Here is a 21,253-nt window from a genome sequence, read left to right as displayed (position 1 = left end):
GCTCTTTCATGAATGGAGACCACATTACTTTTTTCTGTAGATTTTTGCCCCTTTTTCGATCCAATATTTGGATAAATAATCATAATCATAATCATAGAGTACCACTGACTGAGGGTGAGAGGAGCCCTGCGGCCACCAGGGGGCGTCCAGAAAACCATGACGGAAAAAACTACTTACTCGAACTATTTCTGACCAAGGGGATAATTATATATAACAATCTGTGTCATGACACATTCATCTGTTAACGGATTTTACAGATTACAGAGATGAATATTATTCTTGTTTTGTGAAAACATCTAAAACCATAAATCATGTGACATTGACTTTAATTCCTCCTGAAGATGCACATTCTTTCCAAAAAATATGAATTAATATTTAAAAAGGCTTTAAAAAAGGAGAAGATGTAAACACAGGGTACTCAAACAGAAAGAGGTTGTGGTATATTGTGAGACACGAGTCAGCACTGCTGTGAGAGGATTTAGTTCTTAACAAAGAGACGAGGAATAAACAACATGTTAGTATCCGTCAACTAATGTGATTTTTTGATGGTAATAATAATAAGAACAATATTGTCAAAATTAATATTTTTTGAATAATGAAAAATAAGAATCTCCTCTTTTACATTTCTGTTTTTTTTCCATAATAAACTGTTAGGATGGACGTGTTGGACCCGTGGAGCGGTTCCCGCGGCTTCCTGCCTTCTTGCTAAGCTAAGCTAAAGTTAGCTAAGCTAAACTCTCGTCTCAATAACTTCATGTTTAGCACAAACATGTCAAAGTAGTATAAAAGTTCTTAAATAAGGAACAAAAGCCAATAAACATATTTTAAACAATCTCAAACAAGTTCTTTAAATTATGTTTAATGTTCTGAACAAGCTTCACTAAGTTAGAATGAACAGCAGAAGCCTGTGTGGGCGTGTCGTCCTGCCGCTCTTCTTCGGACAGACACACAAACAATAACTTCAGCTGCTGTTGTTTGTGATATCAAGACCCGCCACTAGGGGCAGAGCCCCTTCAGTGACCTCTCATCAGCACCAGAGACGAGTCAGAGGGCCTCTCCATCGTCTCCATCGTCTCCATCGTCTCCATCGTCTCCATCGTCTCCATCGTCTCCGGGTCCTCTTAACCCACGTCGTCGTAGTCCTCGTCGCCCTTGTGTTCGTCTTCACCGCCGATGTCGTCGTAGTCCTCCTCCTCCTCCTCCTCCGGATCTGCATCCTGGCACCGTGGATGAAGAGGAAGAGGCTCGTCCTCATCCTCCACCATCACATAGTCAGACTGCTTATCCTGCTCGTAGTCGCGGAGGACCTGGAGGTCCTGCGGGTCCTGGAGGACCTGGAGGTCCTGGGCGTCGTCGGGGACGTACTCTTCATAGTCAGAACAGTCGTGCCGCTCGTCCTCAGCCAGGCTCTCGTAGCTCCGGGCCCCTGAAACAACAGCTCTGGTATTCAGGCAGCGTTTGTCATCACGGCCGTTCATCAGCTCCACGACGTCAGTTTGAGGAGATCCTGAAAGATTCACTGAGGCAGAGCAGCTGCAGCTCCTCCTCCCGCCCTGTGGGAGGCGCTGTGTGCATCGAGTCTTGCCTGCTGTGAGAAACTGGGTCCGGGGAGGTAAGGACGGGGTCAGCGGGTCAACGCTCCTCTCCGGGTCCTGGTTGCTCCTGAGGAACCAAGAGGACACGTTGAAGTCTGAGTTCAGTCCGATCGGACCTGAAGGAGAGTTACAGGAAGCAGCGGATTCCTGAGTTGATCAGGGGGGAGGAGCCTGATACCCTGTGTCCTTTAAGTATGGAGCTCCTCTGACCCAACGGGTTCCTGGAGGGCCAAGGTCATCCAGAAGAACCCTCTGGGGAGGAGTTCTTCAAGGACTGTTGGAGGATTTACAGATGAGGACCGGCGTTTTGCTAAGCTAGGCTAAGCTACGCTAAGCTAAACTAAAATGATGCGTGTGACAGATACATATATGAAGTATCAATGTGCTCATCACACAAAGACAAGAAGGATCTCATGTGGAACGTTCCTCTGGACTCAGGGGGAGAGTTCCACGAGGAGGAGAGGGAAGAATGTGGAGTGAATAATGAGAGTGAATATTGAGAGTGAATATTAAGAGTGAATATTAAGAGTGAATATTAAGAGTGAATAATGAGAGTGAATATTAAGAGTGAATAATGAGAGTGAATATTGAGAGTGAATATTAAGAGTGAATATTAAGAGTGAATATTGAGAGTGAATATTAAGAGTGAATATTAAGAGTGAATATTGAGAGTGAATATTAAGAGTGAATATTAAGAGTGAATATTGAGAGTGAATATTAAGAGTGAATATTGAGAGTGAATATTAAGAGTGAATATTAAGAGTGAATATTAAGAGTGAATAATGAGAGTGAATATTAAGAGTGAATAATGAGAGTGAATATTGAGAGTGAATATTAAGAGTGAATATTAAGAGTGAATATTGAGAGTGAATATTAAGAGTGAATATTAAGAGTGAATATTAAGAGTGAATATTGAGAGTGAATATTAAGAGTGAATATTGAGAGTGAATAATGAGAGTGAATATTGAGAGTGAATATTAAGAGTGAATATTAAGAGTGAATATTAAGAGTAAATATTAAGAGTGAATATTGAGAGTGAATATTAAGAGTGAATATTAAGAGTGAATATTGAGAGTGAATATTGAGAGTGAATAATGAGAGTGAATATTAAGAGTGAATATTAAGACTGAATATTAAGAGTGAATATTGTGAGTGAATATTAAGAGTGAATATTAAGAGTGAATATTGAGAGTGAATATTAAGAGTGAATATTGAGAGTGAATATTAAGAGTGAATAATGAGAGTGAATATTGAGAGTGAATATTAAGAGTGAATATTGAGAGTGAATATTAAGAGTGAATATTGTGAGTGAATATTAAGAGTGAATATTAAGAGTGAATATTGAGAGTGAATATTAAGAGTGAATAATGAGAGTGAATATTAAGAGTGAATATTAAGAGTGAATATTGAGAGTGAATATTAAGAGTGAATATTGAGAGTGAATAATGAGAGTGAATATTGAGAGTGAATATTAAGAGTGAATATTGAGAGTGAATATTAAGAGTGAATATTAAGAGTGAATATTGAGAGTGAATATTGAGAGTGAATATTAAGAGTGAATATTAAGAGTGAATAATGACAGTGAATATTAAGTGAATATTAAGAGTGAATATTGAGAGTGAATATTAAGAGTGAATATTAAGAGTGAATAATGAGAGTGAATATTGAGAGTGAATATTGAGAGTGAATATTAAGAGTGAATATTGAGAGTGAATATTAAGAGTGAATATTGAGAGTGAATATTAAGAGTGAATATTAAGAGTGAATAATGAGAGTGAATATTGAGAGTGAATATTAAGAGTGAATATTGAAAGTGAATATTAAGAGTGAATAATGAGTGAATATTAAGAGTGAATATTAAGAGTGAATATTGAAAGTGAATATTAAGAGTGAATATTGAAAGTGAATATTAAGAGTGAATATTAATCAGAATCAGAATCAGAATCAGAAACAGGTTTATTGCCAAGAATGTTTTCACAAACAAACGAGGAACTTTTTTTGGCGGAAGGTGCAAGATTCGCGCACCAAGACACCGGCGCCGTCATGCGCCATCTTGGAAAGGGTGGATGAAAGATTACAGCATAACATGAGGAAGAGAGGCGAGAAAGAAAAAGCCACCCCGACTATGCCCCTAGAGAGGTACAGTGTGGGAGCAGGAGAAACAAAAACACCATTGCACATAAGCACATACATCTTAGACATGACTTGCAACGAGTAGGAAGGGGGGGAGGGGAGGTAATCCAAAGACTGGGCGATAGCCCCGCCATTGGGGGCAGAAGGTAACCAGCACCGACAAGCAGCCAGCCCGGTCCTTCGCCGTCACGGCGCCGGACGCAGACCCCGTCCTGTCACCCTGGGGGGGCAAAGCAGGCGAAGGTGTGGGATGGGGGGGGGGGGGGGGTAGTGATTGCATATCAGTGTGTTGAAGTTCGTGTGTGAGTGGCCTGATGTATCGTCCTCCCCCAGTCCACAACAGACAAAGTTCCCAGACCGCAAGATGGTCGTTGCCATGGAGATGGCCTTGAAGGGTCCTGGGGAGAAAACAACCACAGGTGTCTGTGGATAGGGGGAAAGGGAATGAGAGAGTCTCGCTTCAGTGATCTTCGGGAGTTGTTGTTCCAGTAACGGCCTTGGCCAAGGCCCGTCCTGGTAAGGGAGCCGAAAGCAGATGAGATTGGGATTGTTTGGTCTTCCAGTAGCTGCAATTCAATTTTGCGCACCCACTATTCCTCCATTTTCCTCCCGTTTGCCAATAGGATTTCAAATCGATCCAATTTCATTTGCAGAGCCATCAGCTTCTCCACGATGTTGTCATTCTGACGGTTTAATGCCAAAGTCTGAGTGCCAACAACTCTGCCCAACGTCAATCATGTCGGGCAGCCTTAGGGGGCTTTTAACGGCTGTCACCGTTTCCTTAATTTTCCGATAAGCCAGGGCAGCGCCAAATCCAAACAGCAGAAATCCTGTAATCAAAGTTCCGAATAGGTAGATGTCTTCTACGTCCTCCACGGAAAGGGCTGCTAGGCACACGACACGCCACTTCCCCCACGCGTCCATCGTGTAACCAGCAACACACGTCCCGGCAGGACAGGCAGGTTCCCCCGAACCCGAGCTTCTCGTCGAGAAGATGGTGTCAATTGCGTTTAAGGACCAGTTGATTACGTCCATGGTTTTTAGTTCGAAGAGCGATGCGGAGAGAGTCTCTCAAGTATAGAGACAGACAAGAGTGAATATTGAGAGTGAATATTGAGAGTGAATATTAAGAGTGAATATTGAGAGTGAATATTAAGAGTGAATATTAAGAGTGAATATTAAGAGTGAATATTGAGAGTGAATATTAAGAGTGAATATTAAGAGTGAATATTGAGAGTGAATATTAAGAGTGAATATTAAGAGTGAATATTGAGAGTGAATAATGAGAGTGAATATTAAGAGTGAATATTAAGAGTGAATATTGAGAGTGAATATTAAGAGTGAATAATGAGAGTGAATATTAAGAGTGAATATTAAGACTGAATATTAAGAGTGAATATTGAGAGTGAATATTAAGAGTGAATAATGAGAGTGAATATTAAGAGTGAATATTAAGAGTGAATATTGAGAGTGAATAATGAGAGTGAATATTAAGAGTGAATATTGAGAGTGAATATTAAGAGTGAATATTGAGAGTGAATAATGAGAGTGAATATTAAGAGTGAATATTAAGAGTGAATATTAAGAGTGAATATTGAGTGAATATTAAGAGTGAATATTAAGAGTGAATATTGAGAGTGAATATTGAGAGTGAATATTCATACTTAGCAGTGAGGTTCTGGGTGCTTCTGTGTTTTCCTTTGGAGAAACAAAAAGAGGTTAGTTACAGTTCAGGAAAAATAAGTCTAAAATAAAAATATTTTTTGAGCCTCATAGAAACCAGATTATTATTATTGACCCCCCCTTGTATGAACATAAAGTAACATAATAATAATAATAATATTCATACTGAGCAGCGGCTAATGGATCCTTCTAGAAATACATTATTTATGAAGGGCACAATATTCATTAATATTTAATAGTTGTAGCAGCAGGTTCAGTGAGGAGGAGGAGGATGTCTCTGTGGTTTTCTGTCTGATTGTTCATTATGCTACACATGTTATGTATTATTATTATTAATAATAATAATATTATTAATAATAATATTTAGTTGTTTGTCTAGCTTGATTCAGCCTGTAATCTGTATAAAGTGAAAATAAAATGATGAAAGGTAAATACATTTACTCAAGTATTTCCAGCGTGTGCTCCTTCATGCTCACACACATAAATATGGACTTTTAACATCACGTTTCACATTAATAATTATATTTAGGATTTCACATCCAACATTTATGAAGAAATGAAACCGTCCCAAGAAATAAACGTTTACTCTGGAGAGCAAAGGAAAATGTCTCAGATTGTTGTTAAATATTATGGAATCATAAAAATGCTTCAGACACACACTTTGAAAAGAGTGTGTGTCTGTGATAGAGTGTACACAACATAGTGTACACAACATGGTGTACACAACATAGTGCACACAACATGGTGTACACAACATGGTGTGTTAGTACTTTAAAGTATCTGAATACTTCCTCCTGTTGCATTCATGCTGCAGTATTATTGTTTGTCTGTGTGAAGTTATATCAGATAAACACCATGGAGGACAATAGTGTCATTTTATCTTTATTCTAAATTCCCCACAGAAAACCAGCAGGTGAGTGACACGTGTAACATGTGAGCCTGTAACATGTGTAACATTGTGTGTCACGTGTAACATGTGAGCCTGTTACACGTGACACACATTGTGTCACATGTAACATGTGTGCCTGTTACACGTGACACACATTGTGTCACATGTAACATGTGAGCCTGTTACACGTGACACATTGTGTGTCACATGTTACACGTGACACATTGTGTGACACATGTAACATGTGAGCCTGTTACACGTGACACACATTGTGTCACATGTAACATGTGTGCCTGTTACACGTGACATACATTGTGACACATGTAACATGTGAGCCTGTAACACGTGGCACATTGTGTGACACATGTAACATGTGAGCCTGTTACACATGACATACATTGTGACACATGTAACATGTGTGCCTGTTACACGTGACATACATTGTGACACATGTAACATGTGAGCCTGTTACACGTGACACACAATGTGACACATGTAACACGTGAGCCTGTTACACGTGACACATTGTGTGTCACATGTGAGCCTGTTAGACGTGACATACATTGTGACACATGTAACATGTGAGCCTGTTACACGTGACACACATTGTGTCACATGTAACATGTGAGCCTGTTAGACGTGACATACATTGTGACACATGTAACATGTGAGCCTGTTACACGTGACACACATTGTGTCACATGTAACATGTGTGCCTGTTACACGTGACACACAATGTGACACATGTAACATGTGAGCCTGTTACACGAGACACACATTGTGTCACATGTAACATGTGAGCCTGTTACACGAGACACACATTGTGTCACATGTAACATGTGTGCCTGTTACACGTGACATACATTGTGTCACTTGTAACATGTGAGCCTGTTACACGTGACACATTGTGTGTCACATGTTACACGTGACACATTGTGTGACACATGTAACATGTGAGCCTGTTACACGTGACACATTGTGTGTCACATGTTACACGTGACACATTGTGTGTCACATGTTACATGTGTCACATTGTGTGACACATGTAACATGTGAGCCTGTTACACGTGACACACATTGTGTCACATGTAACATGTGTGCCTGTTACACGTGACATACATTGTGACACATGTAACATGTGAGCCTGTAACACGTGGCACATTGTGTGACACATGTAACATGTGAGCCTGTTACACATGACATACATTGTGACACATGTAACATGTGTGCCTGTTACACGTGACATACATTGTGACACATGTAACATGTGAGCCTGTTACACGTGACACACAATGTGACACATGTAACATGTGAGCCTGTTACACGTGACACATTGTGTGTCACATGTGAGCCTGTTAGACGTGACATACATTGTGACACATGTAACATGTGAGCCTGTTACACGTGACACACATTGTGTCACATGTAACATGTGAGCCTGTTAGACGTGACATACATTGTGACACATGTAACATGTGAGCCTGTTACACGTGACACACATTGTGTCACATGTAACATGTGTGCCTGTTACACGTGACACACAATGTGACACATGTAACATGTGAGCCTGTTACACGAGACACACATTGTGTCACATGTAACATGTGTGCCTGTTACACGTGACATACATTGTGACACATGTAACATGTGAGCCTGTTACACGTGACACACAATGTGACACATGTAACATGTGAGCCTGTTACACGTGACACATTGTGTGTCACATGTTACACGTGACACATTGTGTGTCACATGTAACATGTGAGCCTGTAACACGTGACACATTGTGTGACACATGTAACATGTGAGCCTGTTACACGTGACACATTGTGTGTCACCTGTTACACGTGACACATTGTGTGTTACATGTGTCACATTGTGTGACACATGTAACATGTGAGCCTGTTACACGTGACACACATTGTGTCACGTGTAACATGTGTGCCTGTTACACGTGACATACATTGTGACACATGTAACATGTGAGCCTGTTACACGTGACACACAATGTGACACATGTAACATGTGAGCCTGTTACACGAGACACACATTGTGACACATGTAACATGTGAGCCTGTTACACGTGACACACAATGTGACACATGTAACATGTGAGCCTGTTACACGAGACACACATTGTGTCACATGTAACATGTGAGCCTGTTACACGTGACACACATTGTGTCACATGTAACATGTGTGCCTGTTACACGTGACATACATTGTGACACATGTAACATGTGAGCCTGTTACACGTGACACACAATGTGACACATGTAACATGTGAGCCTGTTACACGTGACACATTGTGTGTCACATGTTACACGTGACACATTGTGTGTCACATGTAACATGTGAGCCTGTAACACGTGACACATTGTGTGACACATGTAACATGTGAGCCTGTTACACGTGACACATTGTGTGTCACCTGTTACACGTGACACATTGTGTGTTACATGTGTCACATTGTGTGACACATGTAACATGTGAGCCTGTTACACGTGACACACATTGTGTCACATGTAACATGTGTGCCTGTTACACGTGACATACATTGTGACACATGTAACATGTGAGCCTGTTACACATGACACACAATGTGACACATGTAACATGTGAGCCTGTTACACGAGACACATTGTGTGTCACATGTTACACGTGAGCCTGTTACACGTGACACACATTGTGACACATGTAACATGTGTGTCTGTTACACGTGACACACAATGTGACACATGTAACATGTGAGCCTGTTACACGAGACACACATTGTGACACATGTAACATGTGAGCCTGTTACACGTGACACACAATGTGACACATGTAACATGTGAGCCTGTTACACGAGACACACATTGTGTCACATGTAACATGTGAGCCTGTTACACGTGACATACATTGTGACACATGTAACATGTGTGTCTGTTACATGTGTCACATTGTGTGACACATGTAACATGTGAGCCTGTTACACGTGACACACAATGTGTCACATGTAACATGTGTGCCTGTTACACGTGACATACATTGTGACACATGTAACATGTGAGCCTGTTACACGTGACACACAATGTGACACATGTAACATGTGAGCCTGTTACACGTGACACATTGTGTGTCACATGTTACACGTGACACATTGTGTGTCACATGTAACATGTGAGCCTGTAACACGTGACACATTGTGTGACACATGTAACATGTGAGCCTGTTACACGTGACACATTGTGTGTCACCTGTTACACGTGACACATTGTGTGTCACCTGTTACATGTGTCACATTGTGTGACACATGTAACATGTGAGCCTGTTACACGTGACACACATTGTGTCACATGTAACATGTGTGCCTGTTACACGTGACATACATTGTGACACATGTAACATGTGAGCCTGTTACACGTGACACACAATGTGACACATGTAACATGTGAGCCTGTTACACGAGACACACATTGTGACACATGTAACATGTGAGCCTGTTACACGTGACACACAATGTGACACATGTAACATGTGAGCCTGTTACACGTGACACACAATGTGTCACATGTAACATGTGAGCCTGTTACACGTGACACACATTGTGTCACATGTAACATGTGAGCCTGTTACACGTGACACACAATGTGACACATGTAACATGTGAGCCTGTTACACGTGACACACATGTGTCACGTGTAACATGTGAGCCTGTTACACGTGACACATTGTGTGACATGTAACAGGCTCTGTGTGCCTGTGGGGGTCAAGACAAACTGACCCACAGGGGAACATGAATAAAAGATGAAATAACATTTCACCTCTTTCCTTCACTGTGGATCAGTGATTTCAAAATAAAAGACAAGAAGAATGTGCCACAGGAAGCCGAGGTTCCACCTACCTGCTCTGGAGATGCACTTGTTGATGAAGACGAAGATGAGGCTGATCACAATCCACGCAAAAATAGTGACAATTATCACCCATAACCAGAGGAGGTTGCGCAACAGATCCATGAGCTCTCTGCTGGACCCGACCGGAGGAGCTCCAAGAGAGAAGGTCAGCAGGTCAAAGGGGAACAGATCCCTCACTCAGGCCCCACTTCCTCTTTGAGCGCTGACTAAGTCTCGGGGATATTTTGGTGTTTGCGTTCTCGCTCTGAGACTCAAACCAGCCGCTTCATAATCTCTCGGGGCTTTTTTCTGAAGAAGTCAACAAATGTGACCAAAGCTTGTGTTGCCGAGGCGACTGTACTTGACCTCCCTGCATACTGTACAGCAGCTATAAATATGCACTAGTGTCTCTTATCTTATTCTAACCAGAGTGAAATACACGCCGTTGGTTTATCTTCACGCCTCCACATCCTCTCACGGCTTCCTGCCGACCAGCAAAGCCTCACGAGCTTCAGAAGAAGCCTCGCTGGTGTTATTGAATCACAGGTGCATTCGCACACAGGTGTGATCTTGAACTGCATGTATTGTGAATTCATTTGTCAACGGACCTGTTTTAGAGTTCATTCAAGTCCAACGTGTTATTTCATTGTGCATCAACTTGTTCTCTCCTGATACTCTGAATGCTCCTCAGCTCCCGGTGAGCAGCTGTGTCTCCAGGACATGAAGCCGCTCAGAGAAGAGAAGCTGAGGAGGACATGTGTCGTCTCGTCTTGTATTTGCATGGCAGTTTTTTTTAACGTTTTCTTAGTTCGAGGCTGAGACTGAACTACCGCCCCCCCCCCTGCCATGCTTCAGTCACCCCAGCATGTGTCTGTCTGTGTGTGTGTGCGTGTGTGTCTGTCTCTGTGTGTGTGTGTGTGTGTGTGTGTGTATGTCTGTCTGTCTGTCTGTGTGTGTGTGTCTGTCTCTGTGTGTGTGTATGTGTGTGTCTGTCTGTCTCTGTGTGTGTATGTCTGTCTGTCTCTGAGTATGTGTGTGTCTGTCTGTCTCTGTGTGTGTATGTGTGTGTCTGTCTGTCTCTGTGTGTGTGTGTGTGTGTGTGTGTGTGTGTTGTCTGTCTCTGTGTGTGTGTGTGTGTCTGGGAGAAATTCTACTCTCAAGTCTCTGTGATGTTAAATATGTGAAAAGCAATATGTTATGCATACATTTAATAGAATATGCAGTGATGTCATGGTTTGATGAGTGCTGACGTCATAATCCATAATCTATTTATAAAGAGTCTCTTTATAGGTTCATTTCCTGTTAAATCAATCTCACTTTACATTTGTTTAATCACCGAAGCGACTTTAATGAACAGATTTAAGGCGCGGCCTTTTTAAATTGTTATAAAGTAAATTATCTTATTTAGAAAGGGAAGACCGGAATCTAAATGTAGTAAACAGGAAGTGAGCGAACGATTAGTGTAAAATTATAAACCATGAATAAAAAAACATTAAAAGGACGCGGCTGAACAATGTTAGCATTACTGAAGTTGTTATAAGATTTGTAAAGCATACAAATGAATCCTAACCGTTACGACGAACCGAAGCTCGCCGTCGAGCCGGGACGATAAGTCTTTTATTTTGAAAGTCTTACCGGATCCGCACTCCTCGCCGTTCCCCGGCGGCTTCACGCTCATTGTGATGTTAGCCTGTTTTCCTGGACACTCCCGGTAACCGCCTCAGGAAAGCCATGGCCGAGCAGGCCTCCGGACCCCCCGCGGCGCCCCGCCATGACGGTACCGTGTTCGTGTTTACGGGTCGTTGTTGTTGTTGTTGTTGTTGTTGGGTCGCGCGCGCAGCTCGCGGCCTCTGCGCAGCTCTCACTACATTAGCTCTGTTAGCATCATCACGGGCGACGTGTCACTGACTCGTTCTGGGTATTTAACGCTGCGCAGTGACAGCTGGCCGGAAGTTACGGAGCTCTGCTTCTGTCTCTGAATCATGAACGATAATATCTCCACACATCCACACAGCGGCCTCTCGGCCTGCGGGTCACGAGCTTCAGATGGTTATATCACTGTCAGGACGCGAGGGAGTCGTGTGTGTGTGCGCGTGCGTGTGCACACACTCAGGGAGTTGGACCATAACACAGGAAGGTCGATCCGGCAGGAGGTGGTTCTCAAACAGGGGTCCGGGGACCATGTTGGGTCCTGCAGGAGAGGCTGCAGCGGTCAGACCGTCTTATTATGATGACGTCACACACACGACACACCTGACTGCGGGGGAAGGTGCCTGGCAGTAAACACAGGTGTAATAACATGAGGGGTCATTTAAGATCAAACATTATCGAGTTTACAAGAAGCATGTCAACAAACTACTTTAAAACATCAAAGTGTCACGTTTATTACACAGAAGTACAAGATGTGAATATCAGTCCTGAGTTATAGTGTGTGTGTGTGTGTGCTATAGTTATAGTGTGTGTGTGTGCTATAGTGTGTGTGTGCTATAGTTATAGTGTGTGTGTGTGCTATAGTGTGTGTGTGTGTGTGTGTGTCTGTGTGTGCTATAGTGTGTGTGTGTGCTATAGTGTGTGTGTGTGTGTGTGTGCTATAGTTATAGTGTGTGTGTGTGTGCTATAGTGTGTGTGTGTGTGTGCTATAGTTATAGTGTGTGTGTGTGTGTGTATGTGTGTGTGCTATAGTTAGTGTGTGTGTGTGCTATAGTTATAGTGTGTGTGTGTGTGCTATAGTTATAGTGTGTGTGTGTGTAGTGTGTGTGTGTGCTATAGTGTGTGTGTGTGTGTGCTATAGTGTGTGTGTGTGCTATAGTTATAGTGTGTGTGTGTGTGTGCTATAGTTATAGTGTGTGTGTGTGTGCTATAGTTATAGTGTGTGTGTGTGTGCTATAGTTATAGTGTGTGTGTGTGTGTGCTATAGTTATAGTGTGTGTGTGTGTGCTATAGTTATAGTGTGTGTGTGTGCTATAGTTATAGTGTGTGTGTGTGTGCTATAGTTATAGTGTGTGTTAGTGTGTGCTATAGTTATAGTGTGTGTGTGTGTGCTATAGTTATAGTGTGTGTGTGTGTGCTATAGTTATAGTGTGTGTGTGTGTGCTATAGTTATAGTGTGTGTGTGTGCTATAGTTATAGTGTGTGTGTGTGTGCTATAGTTATAGTGTGTGTGTGTGTGCTATAGTTATAGTGTGTGTGTGTGCTATAGTTATAGTGTGTGTGTGTGTGTGCTATAGTTATTGTGTGTGTGTGTGCTATAGTTATAGTGTGTGTGTGTGTGCTATAGTTATAGTGTGTGTTAGTGTGTGCTATAGTTATAGTGTGTGTGTGTGCTATAGTTATAGTGTGTGTGTGTGTGTGTGCTATAGTTATTGTGTGTGTGTGTGCTATAGTTATAGTGTGTGTGTGTGTGCTATAGTTATAGTGTGTGTGTGTGTGTGCTATAGTTATAGTGTGTGTGTGTGTGCTATAGTTATAGTGTGTGTGTGTGTGTGCTATAGTTATTGTGTGTGTGTGTGTGTGCTATAGTTATTGTGTGTGTGCTATAGTTATAGTGTGTGTGTGTGTGCTATAGTTATAGTGTGTGTGTGTGTGCTATAGTTATTGTGTGTGTGTGTGTGTGTGTGTGTGAACACTAAGGAGAACACAAGGAGGCTCTGGTCTCTCTCAGGTGATGGTCTCTCTCAGGTGATGGTCTCTCTCAGGTGATGGTCTCTCAGGTGATGGTCTCTCTCTCAGGTGATGGTCTCTCTCAGGTGATGGTCTCTCTCAGGTGATGGTCTCTCTCAGGTGATGGTCTCTCTCAGGTGATGGTCTCTCTCAGGTGATGGTCTCTCTCAGGTGATGGTCTCTCTCAGGTGATGGTCTCTCTCAGGTGATGGTCTCTCTCAGGTGATGGTCTCTCTCTCAGGTGATGGTCTCTCTCAGGTGATGGTCTCTCTCAGGTGATGGTCTCTCTCAGGTGATGGTCTCTCTCTCAGGTGATGGTCTCTCTCAGGTGATGGTCTCTCTCAGGTGATGGTCTCTCTCAGGTGATGGTCTCTCTCAGGTGATGGTCTCTCTCAGGTGATGGTCTCTCTCAGGTGATGGTCTCTCTCAGGTGATGGTCTCTCTCAGGTGATGGTCTCTCTCAGGTGATGGTCTCTCTCAGGTGATGGTCTCTCTCAGGTGATGGTCTCTCTCTCAGGTGATGGTCTCTCTCAGGTGATGGTCTCTCTCAGGTGATGGTCTCTCTCAGGTGATGGTCTCTCTCAGGTGATGGTCTCTCTCAGGTGATGGTCTCTCTCAGGTGATGGTCTCTCTCAGGTGATGGTCTCTCTCAGGTGATGGTCTCTCTCTCAGGTGATGGTCTCTCTCAGGTGATGGTCTCTCTCAGGTGATGGTCTCTCTCAGGTGATGGTCTCTCTCAGGTGATGGTCTCTCTCAGGTGATGGTCTCTCTCAGGTGATGGTCTCTCTCAGGTGATGGTCTCTCTCTCAGGTGATGGTCTCTCTCAGGTGATGGTCTCTCTCAGGTGATGGTCTCTCTCAGGTGATGGTCTCTCTCAGGTGATGGTCTCTCTCAGGTGATGGTCTCTCTCAGGTGATGGTCTCTCTCTCAGGTGATGGTCTCTCTCAGGTGATGGTCTCTCTCTCAGGTGATGGTCTCTCTCTCAGGTGATGGTCTCTCTCAGGTGATGGTCTCTCTCAGGTGATGGTCTCTCTCTCAGGTGATGGTCTCTCTCTCAGGTGATGGTCTCTCTCTCAGGTGATGGTCTCTCTCTCAGGTGATGGTCTCTCTCAGGTGATGGTCTCTCTCAGGTGATGGTCTCTCTCAGGTGATGGTCTCTCTCAGGTGATGGTCTCTCTCAGGTGATGGTCTCTCTCAGGTGATGGTCTCTCTCAGGTGATGGTCTCTCTCAGGTGATGGTCTCTCTCTCAGGTGATGGTCTCTCTCAGGTGATGGTCTCTCTCAGGTGATGGTCTCTCTCAGGTGATGGTCTCTCTCAGGTGATGGTCTCTCTCAGGTGATGGTCTCTCTCAGGTGATGGTCTCTCTCAGGTGATGGTCTCTCTCAGGTGATGGTCTCTCTCAGGTGATGGTCTCTCTCTCAGGTGATGGTCTCTCTCAGGTGATGGTCTCTCTCAGGTGATGGTCTCTCTCAGGTGATGGTCTCTCTCAGGTGATGGTCTCTCTCAGGTGATGGTCTCTCTCAGGTGATGGTCTCTCTCAGGTGGTCTCTCTCAGGTGATGGTCTCTCTCAGGTGATGGTCTCTCTCAGGTGATGGTCTCTCTCAGGTGATGGTCTCTCTCAGGTGATGGTCTCTCTCAGGTGATGGTCTCTCTCAGGTGATGGTCTCTCTCAGGTGATGGTCTCTCTCAGGTGATGGTCTCTCTCTCAGGTGATGGTCTCTCTCAGGTGATGGTCTCTCTCTCAGGTGATGGTCTCTCTCAGGTGATGGTCTCTCTCAGGTGATGGTCTCTCTCAGGTGATGGTCTCTCTCAGGTGATGGTCTCTCTCAGGTGATGGTCTCTCTCAGGTGATGGTCTCTCTCAGGTGATGGTCTCTCTCAGGTGATGGTCTCTCTCAGGTGATGGTCTCTCTCAGGTGATGGTCTCTCTCAGGTGATGGTCTCTCTCAGGTGATGGTCTCTCTCAGGTGATGGTCTCTCTCTCAGGTGATGGTCTCTCTCAGGTGATGGTCTCTCTCAGGGGTCCAGCAGAAAGAGGAAAGACGTTCTATTGTTGTTTGTTTTCTGATTGTGTTTTGATGTATTTTTCTATTCTTAACATTTATCGTCTTCACTTCAATGCGACTGCAGTGATTTTCTCATTCCTGTCTTGGTTAGTTTGCGGTGGTTTGGTCCTCCCAGAGGAGTAATGAGGCTCTGTGTGTTTCCCTGGCACCCAGGGGTGCTGCAGCAGCGGGCGGCGGCTCTGGAGACGGAGCGGGCCGACTTCATCAAACTGAAGCAGCAGCTGGAGGCCGAGTTCAACCAGAAGAGAGCCAAGTTCAAAGAGCTGTACGTGGCCAAGGAAGGTGAGGACCGGCTGCTGGGCGGGACCACGCTGTGGCTCCGCCTCTAACCCCCCCCCCCCCCAGAGGAGCTCCAGAGGCAGACCGTGGTGCTGGAGGGAGCCCAGCTGGAGATGAGCTCCGTCCTGGAGCAGCTGTCTCAGGCCCGCGGCGAGGTGGAGACGCTCCGCACCGTGGCCACGCTGTCGGAGAGCAGCCGGCAGGAGGCCGTGGACCAGGTGCGCAGCCAGTGGCAGGAGGAGGTGGCCTCGCTGCAGGCCATCATGAAGGGTAACGCCGCGCCGCCTGTGACGCCACGCAGGAACTCTGCCGCCGCTGACTTCCTGCTTCCCGTGACCAGAAACCGTGTGCGAGTACGAGGTCCAGTTCCACCAGCGCCTGGAGCAGGAGCGGGCCCAGTGGAACCAGTACCGGGAGGCCGTGGAGCGGGAGCTGGGCGAGCTGCGGCGCCGCCTCGCCGCGGGCCGGGAGGAGGAGAACCTGGAGGACGACATGAAGAAAGTAGGACTCTCACTTCTTGATGTTCACACCTTTATGTCTGCTTCTCCACATGTTGACTTGAAACCTTCATCAATTATGACATTAAACAACTAATATTATAACATTTTGACGAGGAAATAAAGGAAGTTGTCATGAAAAGACGAAACTTAAATGGTAACGTAAAGCAGAGCGCCCGACTATATGAATCCTATCGATGCACACGCGAAGACGGAGAACAGCTCTAATATAAACTAGTTCTTCACTGCCGTGACCTCAGGACACAGAGACGGCCCCGGGGGTCAAAGGTCACAGGCACCCCGCGCTGACTGAGCCCCTCTGCAGGCGCAGGAGGACGCGGAGAAGCTGCGCTCCGTGGTGATGCCCCTGGAGCAGGAGGTCAACGCCCTGAAGGCCCGGCTGGGCCGAGCGGAGGACCGGGCCCGGGAGCTGGAGGCCTCCAAGGTGAGCCTCTTCCTCACCTGCAGCCGACGCCTCGCTCTTCGTCTTCCTCCGCTCCACGGCGTCTCCTCTTCTCTCCCTCCCCTCGTTTACAGCCGCAGCTTTTCAGGAATAATTAATACAGAAGCGTCGTTAGCCGCTGCAGGAAGTGGAGCTAAAGAGCCACAAGGAGAGCGACTGCTAAAGGGCCAGAGCGGCCGGTGATGTCACCTCTTGTCTCTAGAGGATGAAGCGACGCTCTGGGAGGGTGATGTCACTTGTCTCTAGAGGATGAAGCGACGCTCTGGGAGGGTGATGTCACTTGTCTCTAGAGGATGAAGCGACGCTCTGGGAGGGTGATGTCACTTGTCTCTAGAGGATGAAGCGACGCTCTGGGAGGGTGATGTCACTTGTCTCTAGAGGATGAAGCGACGCTCTGGGAGGGTGATGTCACTTGTCTCTAGAGGATGAAGTGACGCTCTGGGAGGGTGATGTCAGTTGTTGTCTCTAGAGGATGAAGCGACGCTCTGGGAGGGTGATGTCACTTGTTGTCTCTAGAGGATGAAGCGACGCTCTGGGAGGGTGATGTCACTTGTCTCTAGAGGATGAAGCGACGCTCTGGGAGGGTGATGTCACTTGTCTAGAGGATGAAGCGACGCTCTGGGAGGGTGATGTCTCTTGTCTCTAGAGGATGAAGCGACGCTCTGGGAGGGTGATGTCACTTGTTGTCTCTAGAGGATGAAGCGACGCTCTGGGAGGCTCCTCTCGTCAGTCTCCTCTCCTCTCAGGTGAAGGAGCTCAGTCACGTCCTGGAGGCCGAGAAGTCGTGTCGCACCGACCTGGAGATGTACGTCGCCGTGCTCAACACGCAGAAGTCCGTCCTGCAGGAGGACGCCGAGAAGCTCCGGAAGGAGCTCCACGAAGGTACGCTCTGCTTCCTCCTGAGGTACGCTCTGCTTCCTCCTGAGGTACGCTCTGCTTCCTCCTGAGGTACGCTCTGCTTCCTCCTGAGGTACGCTCTGCTTCCTCTGAGGTACGCTCTGCTTCCTCCTGAGGTACGCTCTGCTTCCTCTGAGGTACGCTCTGCTTCCTCCTGAGGTACGCTCTGCTTCCTCTGAGGTACGCTCTGCTTCCTCCTGAGTCGCTCTGCTTCCTCCTGAGGTCGCTCTGCTTCCTCCTGAGTGCGCTCTGCTTCCTCCTGAGGTACGCTCTGCTTCCTCCTGAGGTACGCTCTGCTTCCTCTGAGGTACGCTCTGCTTCCTCCTGAGGTACGCTCTGCTTCCTCTGAGGTACGCTCTGCTTCCTCCTGAGGTACGCAGTGCTTCCTCCGATGTACGCTCTGCTTCCTCCGAGGTACGCTCTGCTTCCTCCTGAGGTACGCTCTGCTTCCTCCGAGGTACGCTCTGCTTCCTCCGAGATACGCTCTGCTTCCTCCTGAGGTACGCTCTGCTTCCTCCGAGGTACGCTCTGCTTCCTCCTGAGGTACGCTCTGCTTCCTCCGAGGTACGCTCTGCTTCCTCCGATGTACGCTCTGCTTCCTCCGAGGTACGCTCTGCTTCCTCCGATGTACGCTCTGCTTCCTCCGAGGTACGCTCTGCTTCCTCCGAGGTACGCTCTGCTTCCTCCGAGGTACGCTCTGCTTCCTCCTGAGGTACGCTCTGCTTCCTCCGAGATACGCTCTGCTTCCTCCTGAGGTACGCTCTGCTTCCTTCTGAGGTACGCTCTGCTTCCTCCGAGGTACGCTCTGCTTCCTCCTGAGGTACGCTCTGCTTCCTCCGAGGTACGCTCTGCTTCATCCGAGGTACGCTCTGCTTCCTCCGAGGTACGCTCTGCTTCCTCTGAGGTACGCTCTGCTTCCTCCTGAGGTACGCTCTGCTTCCTCCAGTGCTCCCCTCTGGTCCAGTCTGTTAGTCCTGATCCTCTTCCCTCTGGTCCAGTCTGTTAGTCCTGATCCTCTTCCCTCTGGTCCAGTCTGTTAGTCCTGATCCTCTTCCCTCTGGTCCAGTCTGTTAGTCCTGATCCTCTTCCTCTGGTCCAGTCTGTTGGTCCTGATCCTCTTCCCTCTGGTCCAGTCTGTTGGTCCTGATCCTCTTCCCTCTGGTCCAGTCTGTTAGTCCTGATCCTCTTCCCTCTGGTCCAGTCTGTTAGTCCTGATCCTCTTCCCTCTGGTCCAGTCTGTTAGTCCTGATCCTCTTCCCTCTGGTCCAGTCTGTTAGTCCTGATCCTCTTCCTCTGGTCCAGTCTGTTGCTCCTGATCCTCTTCCCTCTGGTCCAGTCTGTTAGTCCTGATCCTCTTCCCTCTGGTCCAGTCTGTTAGTCCTGATCCTCTTCCCTCTGGTCCAGTCTGTTAGTCCTGATCCTCTTCCCTCTGGTCCAGTCTGTTAGTCCTGATCCTCTTCCTCTGGTCCAGTCTGTTGGTCCTGATCCTCTTCCTCTGGTCCAGTCTGTTGGTCCTGATCCTCTTCCCTCTGGTCCAGTCTGTTGGTCCTGATCCTCTTCCCTCTGGTCCAGTCTGTTGGTCCTGATCCTCTTCCTCTGGTCCAGTCTGTTGGTCCTGATCCTCTTCCTCTGGTCCAGTCTGTTGGTCTGATCCTCTTCCCTCTGGTCCAGTCTGTTGGTCCTGATCCTCTTCCCTCTGGTCCAGTCTGTTGGTCCTGATCCTCTTCCCTCTGGTCCAGTCTGTTGGTCCTGATCCTCTTCCTCTGGTCCAGTCTGTTAGTCCTGATCCTCTTCCCTCTGGTCCAGTCTGTTGGTCCTGATCCTCTTCCTCTGGTCCAGTCTGTTAGTCCTGATCCTCTTCCCTCTGGTCCAGTCTGTTAGTCCTGATCCTCTTCCCTCTGGTCCAGTCTGTTAGTCCTGATCCTCTTCCCTCTGGTCCAGTCTGTTAGTCCTGATCCTCTTCCCTCTGGTCCAGTCTGTTAGTCCTGATCCTCTTCCCTCTGGTCCAGTCTGTTAGTCCTGATCCTCTTCCCTCTGGTCCAGTCTGTTAGTCCTGATCCTCTTCCCTCTGGTCCAGTCTGCCATAAGCTGGAGTTGGAGCGCCAGCAGCACAACCAGCTGAAGCACACATGGCAGCGCGCCAACGACCAGTTCCTGGAGTCCCAGCGTCTCCTCATGAGGGACATGCAGCGCATCGAGAGCGTGCTGTCCTCGGAGCAGCTGCGCCAGGTGGAGGAGATGAAGAGGAGAGACCAGGTACACCCACAATGCATCAGTGAGGAGGAGGGACCAGGTACCCCCCGTGTCGGGGCCTCCCCGTCTCTCCGTCCTGTGGATGTTTCTCCTTGCGCCTCCTGCTCGGTGTCTCTGTGTTCCGCAGCTCTTCCCTGTTCTCAGTGATGAAGCGTCTCCATGTGGTGGAGCAGCAGCACGGAGCCGTGCTCCAGTAAAACCTTGTTTTTGTGAACACTGTCCCGAGGAGGAGGAGGAGGAGGAGGAGGAGGAGGAGAGGCTGAGCCGGGTGAAGCAGCTGCAGGAGGAGGATGAGGGAGACCTCACGGAGCCGCTGGAGGGTTCTCTCCTCGGCCTGAGCATCGAGGAGGTAGGAGCCGAGAGAGGGAGGCATGACCTCACCTCCTAGTCCTCCTTCTCCTCCTCTAGTCCTCCTCCACCTCCTCTAGTCCTCCTTCTCCTCCTCTAGTCCTCCTCCACCTCCTTTAGTCCTCCTTCTCCTCCTCTAGTCCTCCTCCACCTCCTCTAGTCCTCCTTCTCCTCCTCTAGTCCTCCTTCTCCTCCTCCACCTCCTCTAGTCCTCCTTCTCCTCCTCTAGTCCTCCTCCACCTCCTCTAGTCCTCCTTCTCCTCCTCTAGTCCTCCACCTCCTCTAGTCCTCCTCCACCTCCTCTAGTCCTCCTTCTCCTCCTCTAGTCCTCCTTCTCCTCCTCTAGTCCTCCTCCACCTCCTCTAGTCCTCCTTCTCCTCCTCTAGTCCTCCTTCTCCTCCTCTAGTCCTCCTTCTCCTCCTCTAGTCCTCCTTCTCCTCCTCTAGTCCTCCTCCACCTCCTCTAGTCCTCCTTCTCTTCCTCTAGTCCTCCTTCACCTCCTCTAGTCCTCCTTCTCCTCCTCTAGTCCTCCTTCTCCTCCTCTAGTCCTCCTCCACCTCCTCTAGTCCTCCTCCACCTCCTCTAGTCCTCCTTCTCCTCCTCTAGTCCTCCTC

General features: G+C 47.0%; 2 protein-coding genes and 1 long non-coding RNA gene across 10 annotated transcripts; 2 read left to right on the top strand and 1 right to left on the bottom strand.

Moving 5' to 3' along the window:
* Window positions 1-843: 843 nt before the first annotated feature.
* On the bottom strand, window positions 844-12,631 carry LOC130209432 (uncharacterized). 5 transcript variants are annotated; one of them, XM_056439081.1, is made up of 5 exons: window positions 11,811-11,893; window positions 10,187-10,327; window positions 5,393-5,426; window positions 1,586-1,662; window positions 844-1,426 (listed from the first exon to the last, which is right to left on the bottom strand). In XM_056439081.1, the coding sequence occupies exons 1-5, from the start codon at window positions 11,851-11,853 to the stop codon at window positions 1,122-1,124; spliced, it is 600 nt and encodes a 199-aa protein (XP_056295056.1). In that variant the 5' UTR covers window positions 11,854-11,893; the 3' UTR covers window positions 844-1,121. The 5 variants fall into 5 exon arrangements, with proteins under 5 accessions (XP_056295056.1, XP_056295054.1, XP_056295053.1 ...); XM_056439079.1 differs by having other exon boundaries at window positions 844-1,662; window positions 10,187-10,305; window positions 11,811-12,631; XM_056439078.1 differs by having other exon boundaries at window positions 844-1,662.
* Window positions 11,870-20,867, top strand: LOC130209429 (rab GTPase-binding effector protein 1-like). Of its 4 annotated transcripts, none has more exons than XM_056439073.1 (8): window positions 11,870-11,952; window positions 16,056-16,184; window positions 16,248-16,451; window positions 16,522-16,682; window positions 17,010-17,123; window positions 17,888-18,023; window positions 20,116-20,294; window positions 20,419-20,867. In XM_056439073.1, exons 1-8 carry the CDS (start codon window positions 11,907-11,909, stop codon window positions 20,677-20,679), a joined length of 1,230 nt encoding a protein of 409 aa, XP_056295048.1. In that variant the 5' UTR covers window positions 11,870-11,906; the 3' UTR covers window positions 20,680-20,867. The 4 variants fall into 4 exon arrangements, with proteins under 4 accessions (XP_056295048.1, XP_056295047.1, XP_056295049.1 ...); XM_056439072.1 differs by having other exon boundaries at window positions 17,004-17,123; window positions 20,419-20,865; XM_056439074.1 differs by having other exon boundaries at window positions 17,004-17,123; window positions 20,518-20,863.
* Window positions 14,274-15,292, top strand: LOC130209434 (uncharacterized). The gene is made up of 3 exons (XR_008834608.1): window positions 14,274-14,874; window positions 15,034-15,103; window positions 15,240-15,292. It is a non-coding gene; the product is annotated as an uncharacterized LOC130209434 (long non-coding RNA).
* Window positions 20,868-21,253: the final 386 nt, after the last annotated feature.

Source organism: Pseudoliparis swirei, chromosome 19 (genome assembly GCF_029220125.1).
Source record: "Pseudoliparis swirei isolate HS2019 ecotype Mariana Trench chromosome 19, NWPU_hadal_v1, whole genome shotgun sequence".
In the NCBI taxonomy this organism is placed as follows: Eukaryota; Metazoa; Chordata; class Actinopteri; order Perciformes; family Liparidae; genus Pseudoliparis; species Pseudoliparis swirei.
Note: the sequence above shows the minus strand (reverse complement) of the source record. Positions and strands in the feature narration are given on the sequence as shown.

What these genes read in the sequence shown, in the direction of transcription:
- LOC130209429 (XM_056439072.1), top strand. Translation starts at nt 11,907, where the DNA reads ATGGCCGAGCAGGCCTCCGGACCCCCCGCGGCGCCCCGCCATGACG. An exon ending in GCTGCAGGCCATCATGAAGG is followed by an intron (nt 16,452 to 16,521) that starts GTAACGCCGCGC and finishes TCCCGTGACCAG; the next exon opens with AAACCGTGTGCGAGTACGAG. An exon ending in GGGAGCTGGAGGCCTCCAAG is followed by an intron (nt 17,124 to 17,887) that starts GTGAGCCTCTTC and finishes CTCTCCTCTCAG; the next exon opens with GTGAAGGAGCTCAGTCACGT.
- LOC130209432 (XM_056439078.1), bottom strand. Translation starts at nt 11,853, where the DNA reads ATGAGCGTGAAGCCGCCGGGGAACGGCGAGGAGTGCGGATCCG. An exon ending in CAAGTGCATCTCCAGAGCAG is followed by an intron (nt 5,427 to 10,186) that starts GTAGGTGGAACC and finishes GTTTCTCCAAAG; the next exon opens with GAAAACACAGAAGCACCCAG. An exon ending in ACCCAGAACCTCACTGCTAA is followed by an intron (nt 1,663 to 5,392) that starts GTATGAATATTC and finishes TTGGTTCCTCAG; the next exon opens with GAGCAACCAGGACCCGGAGA.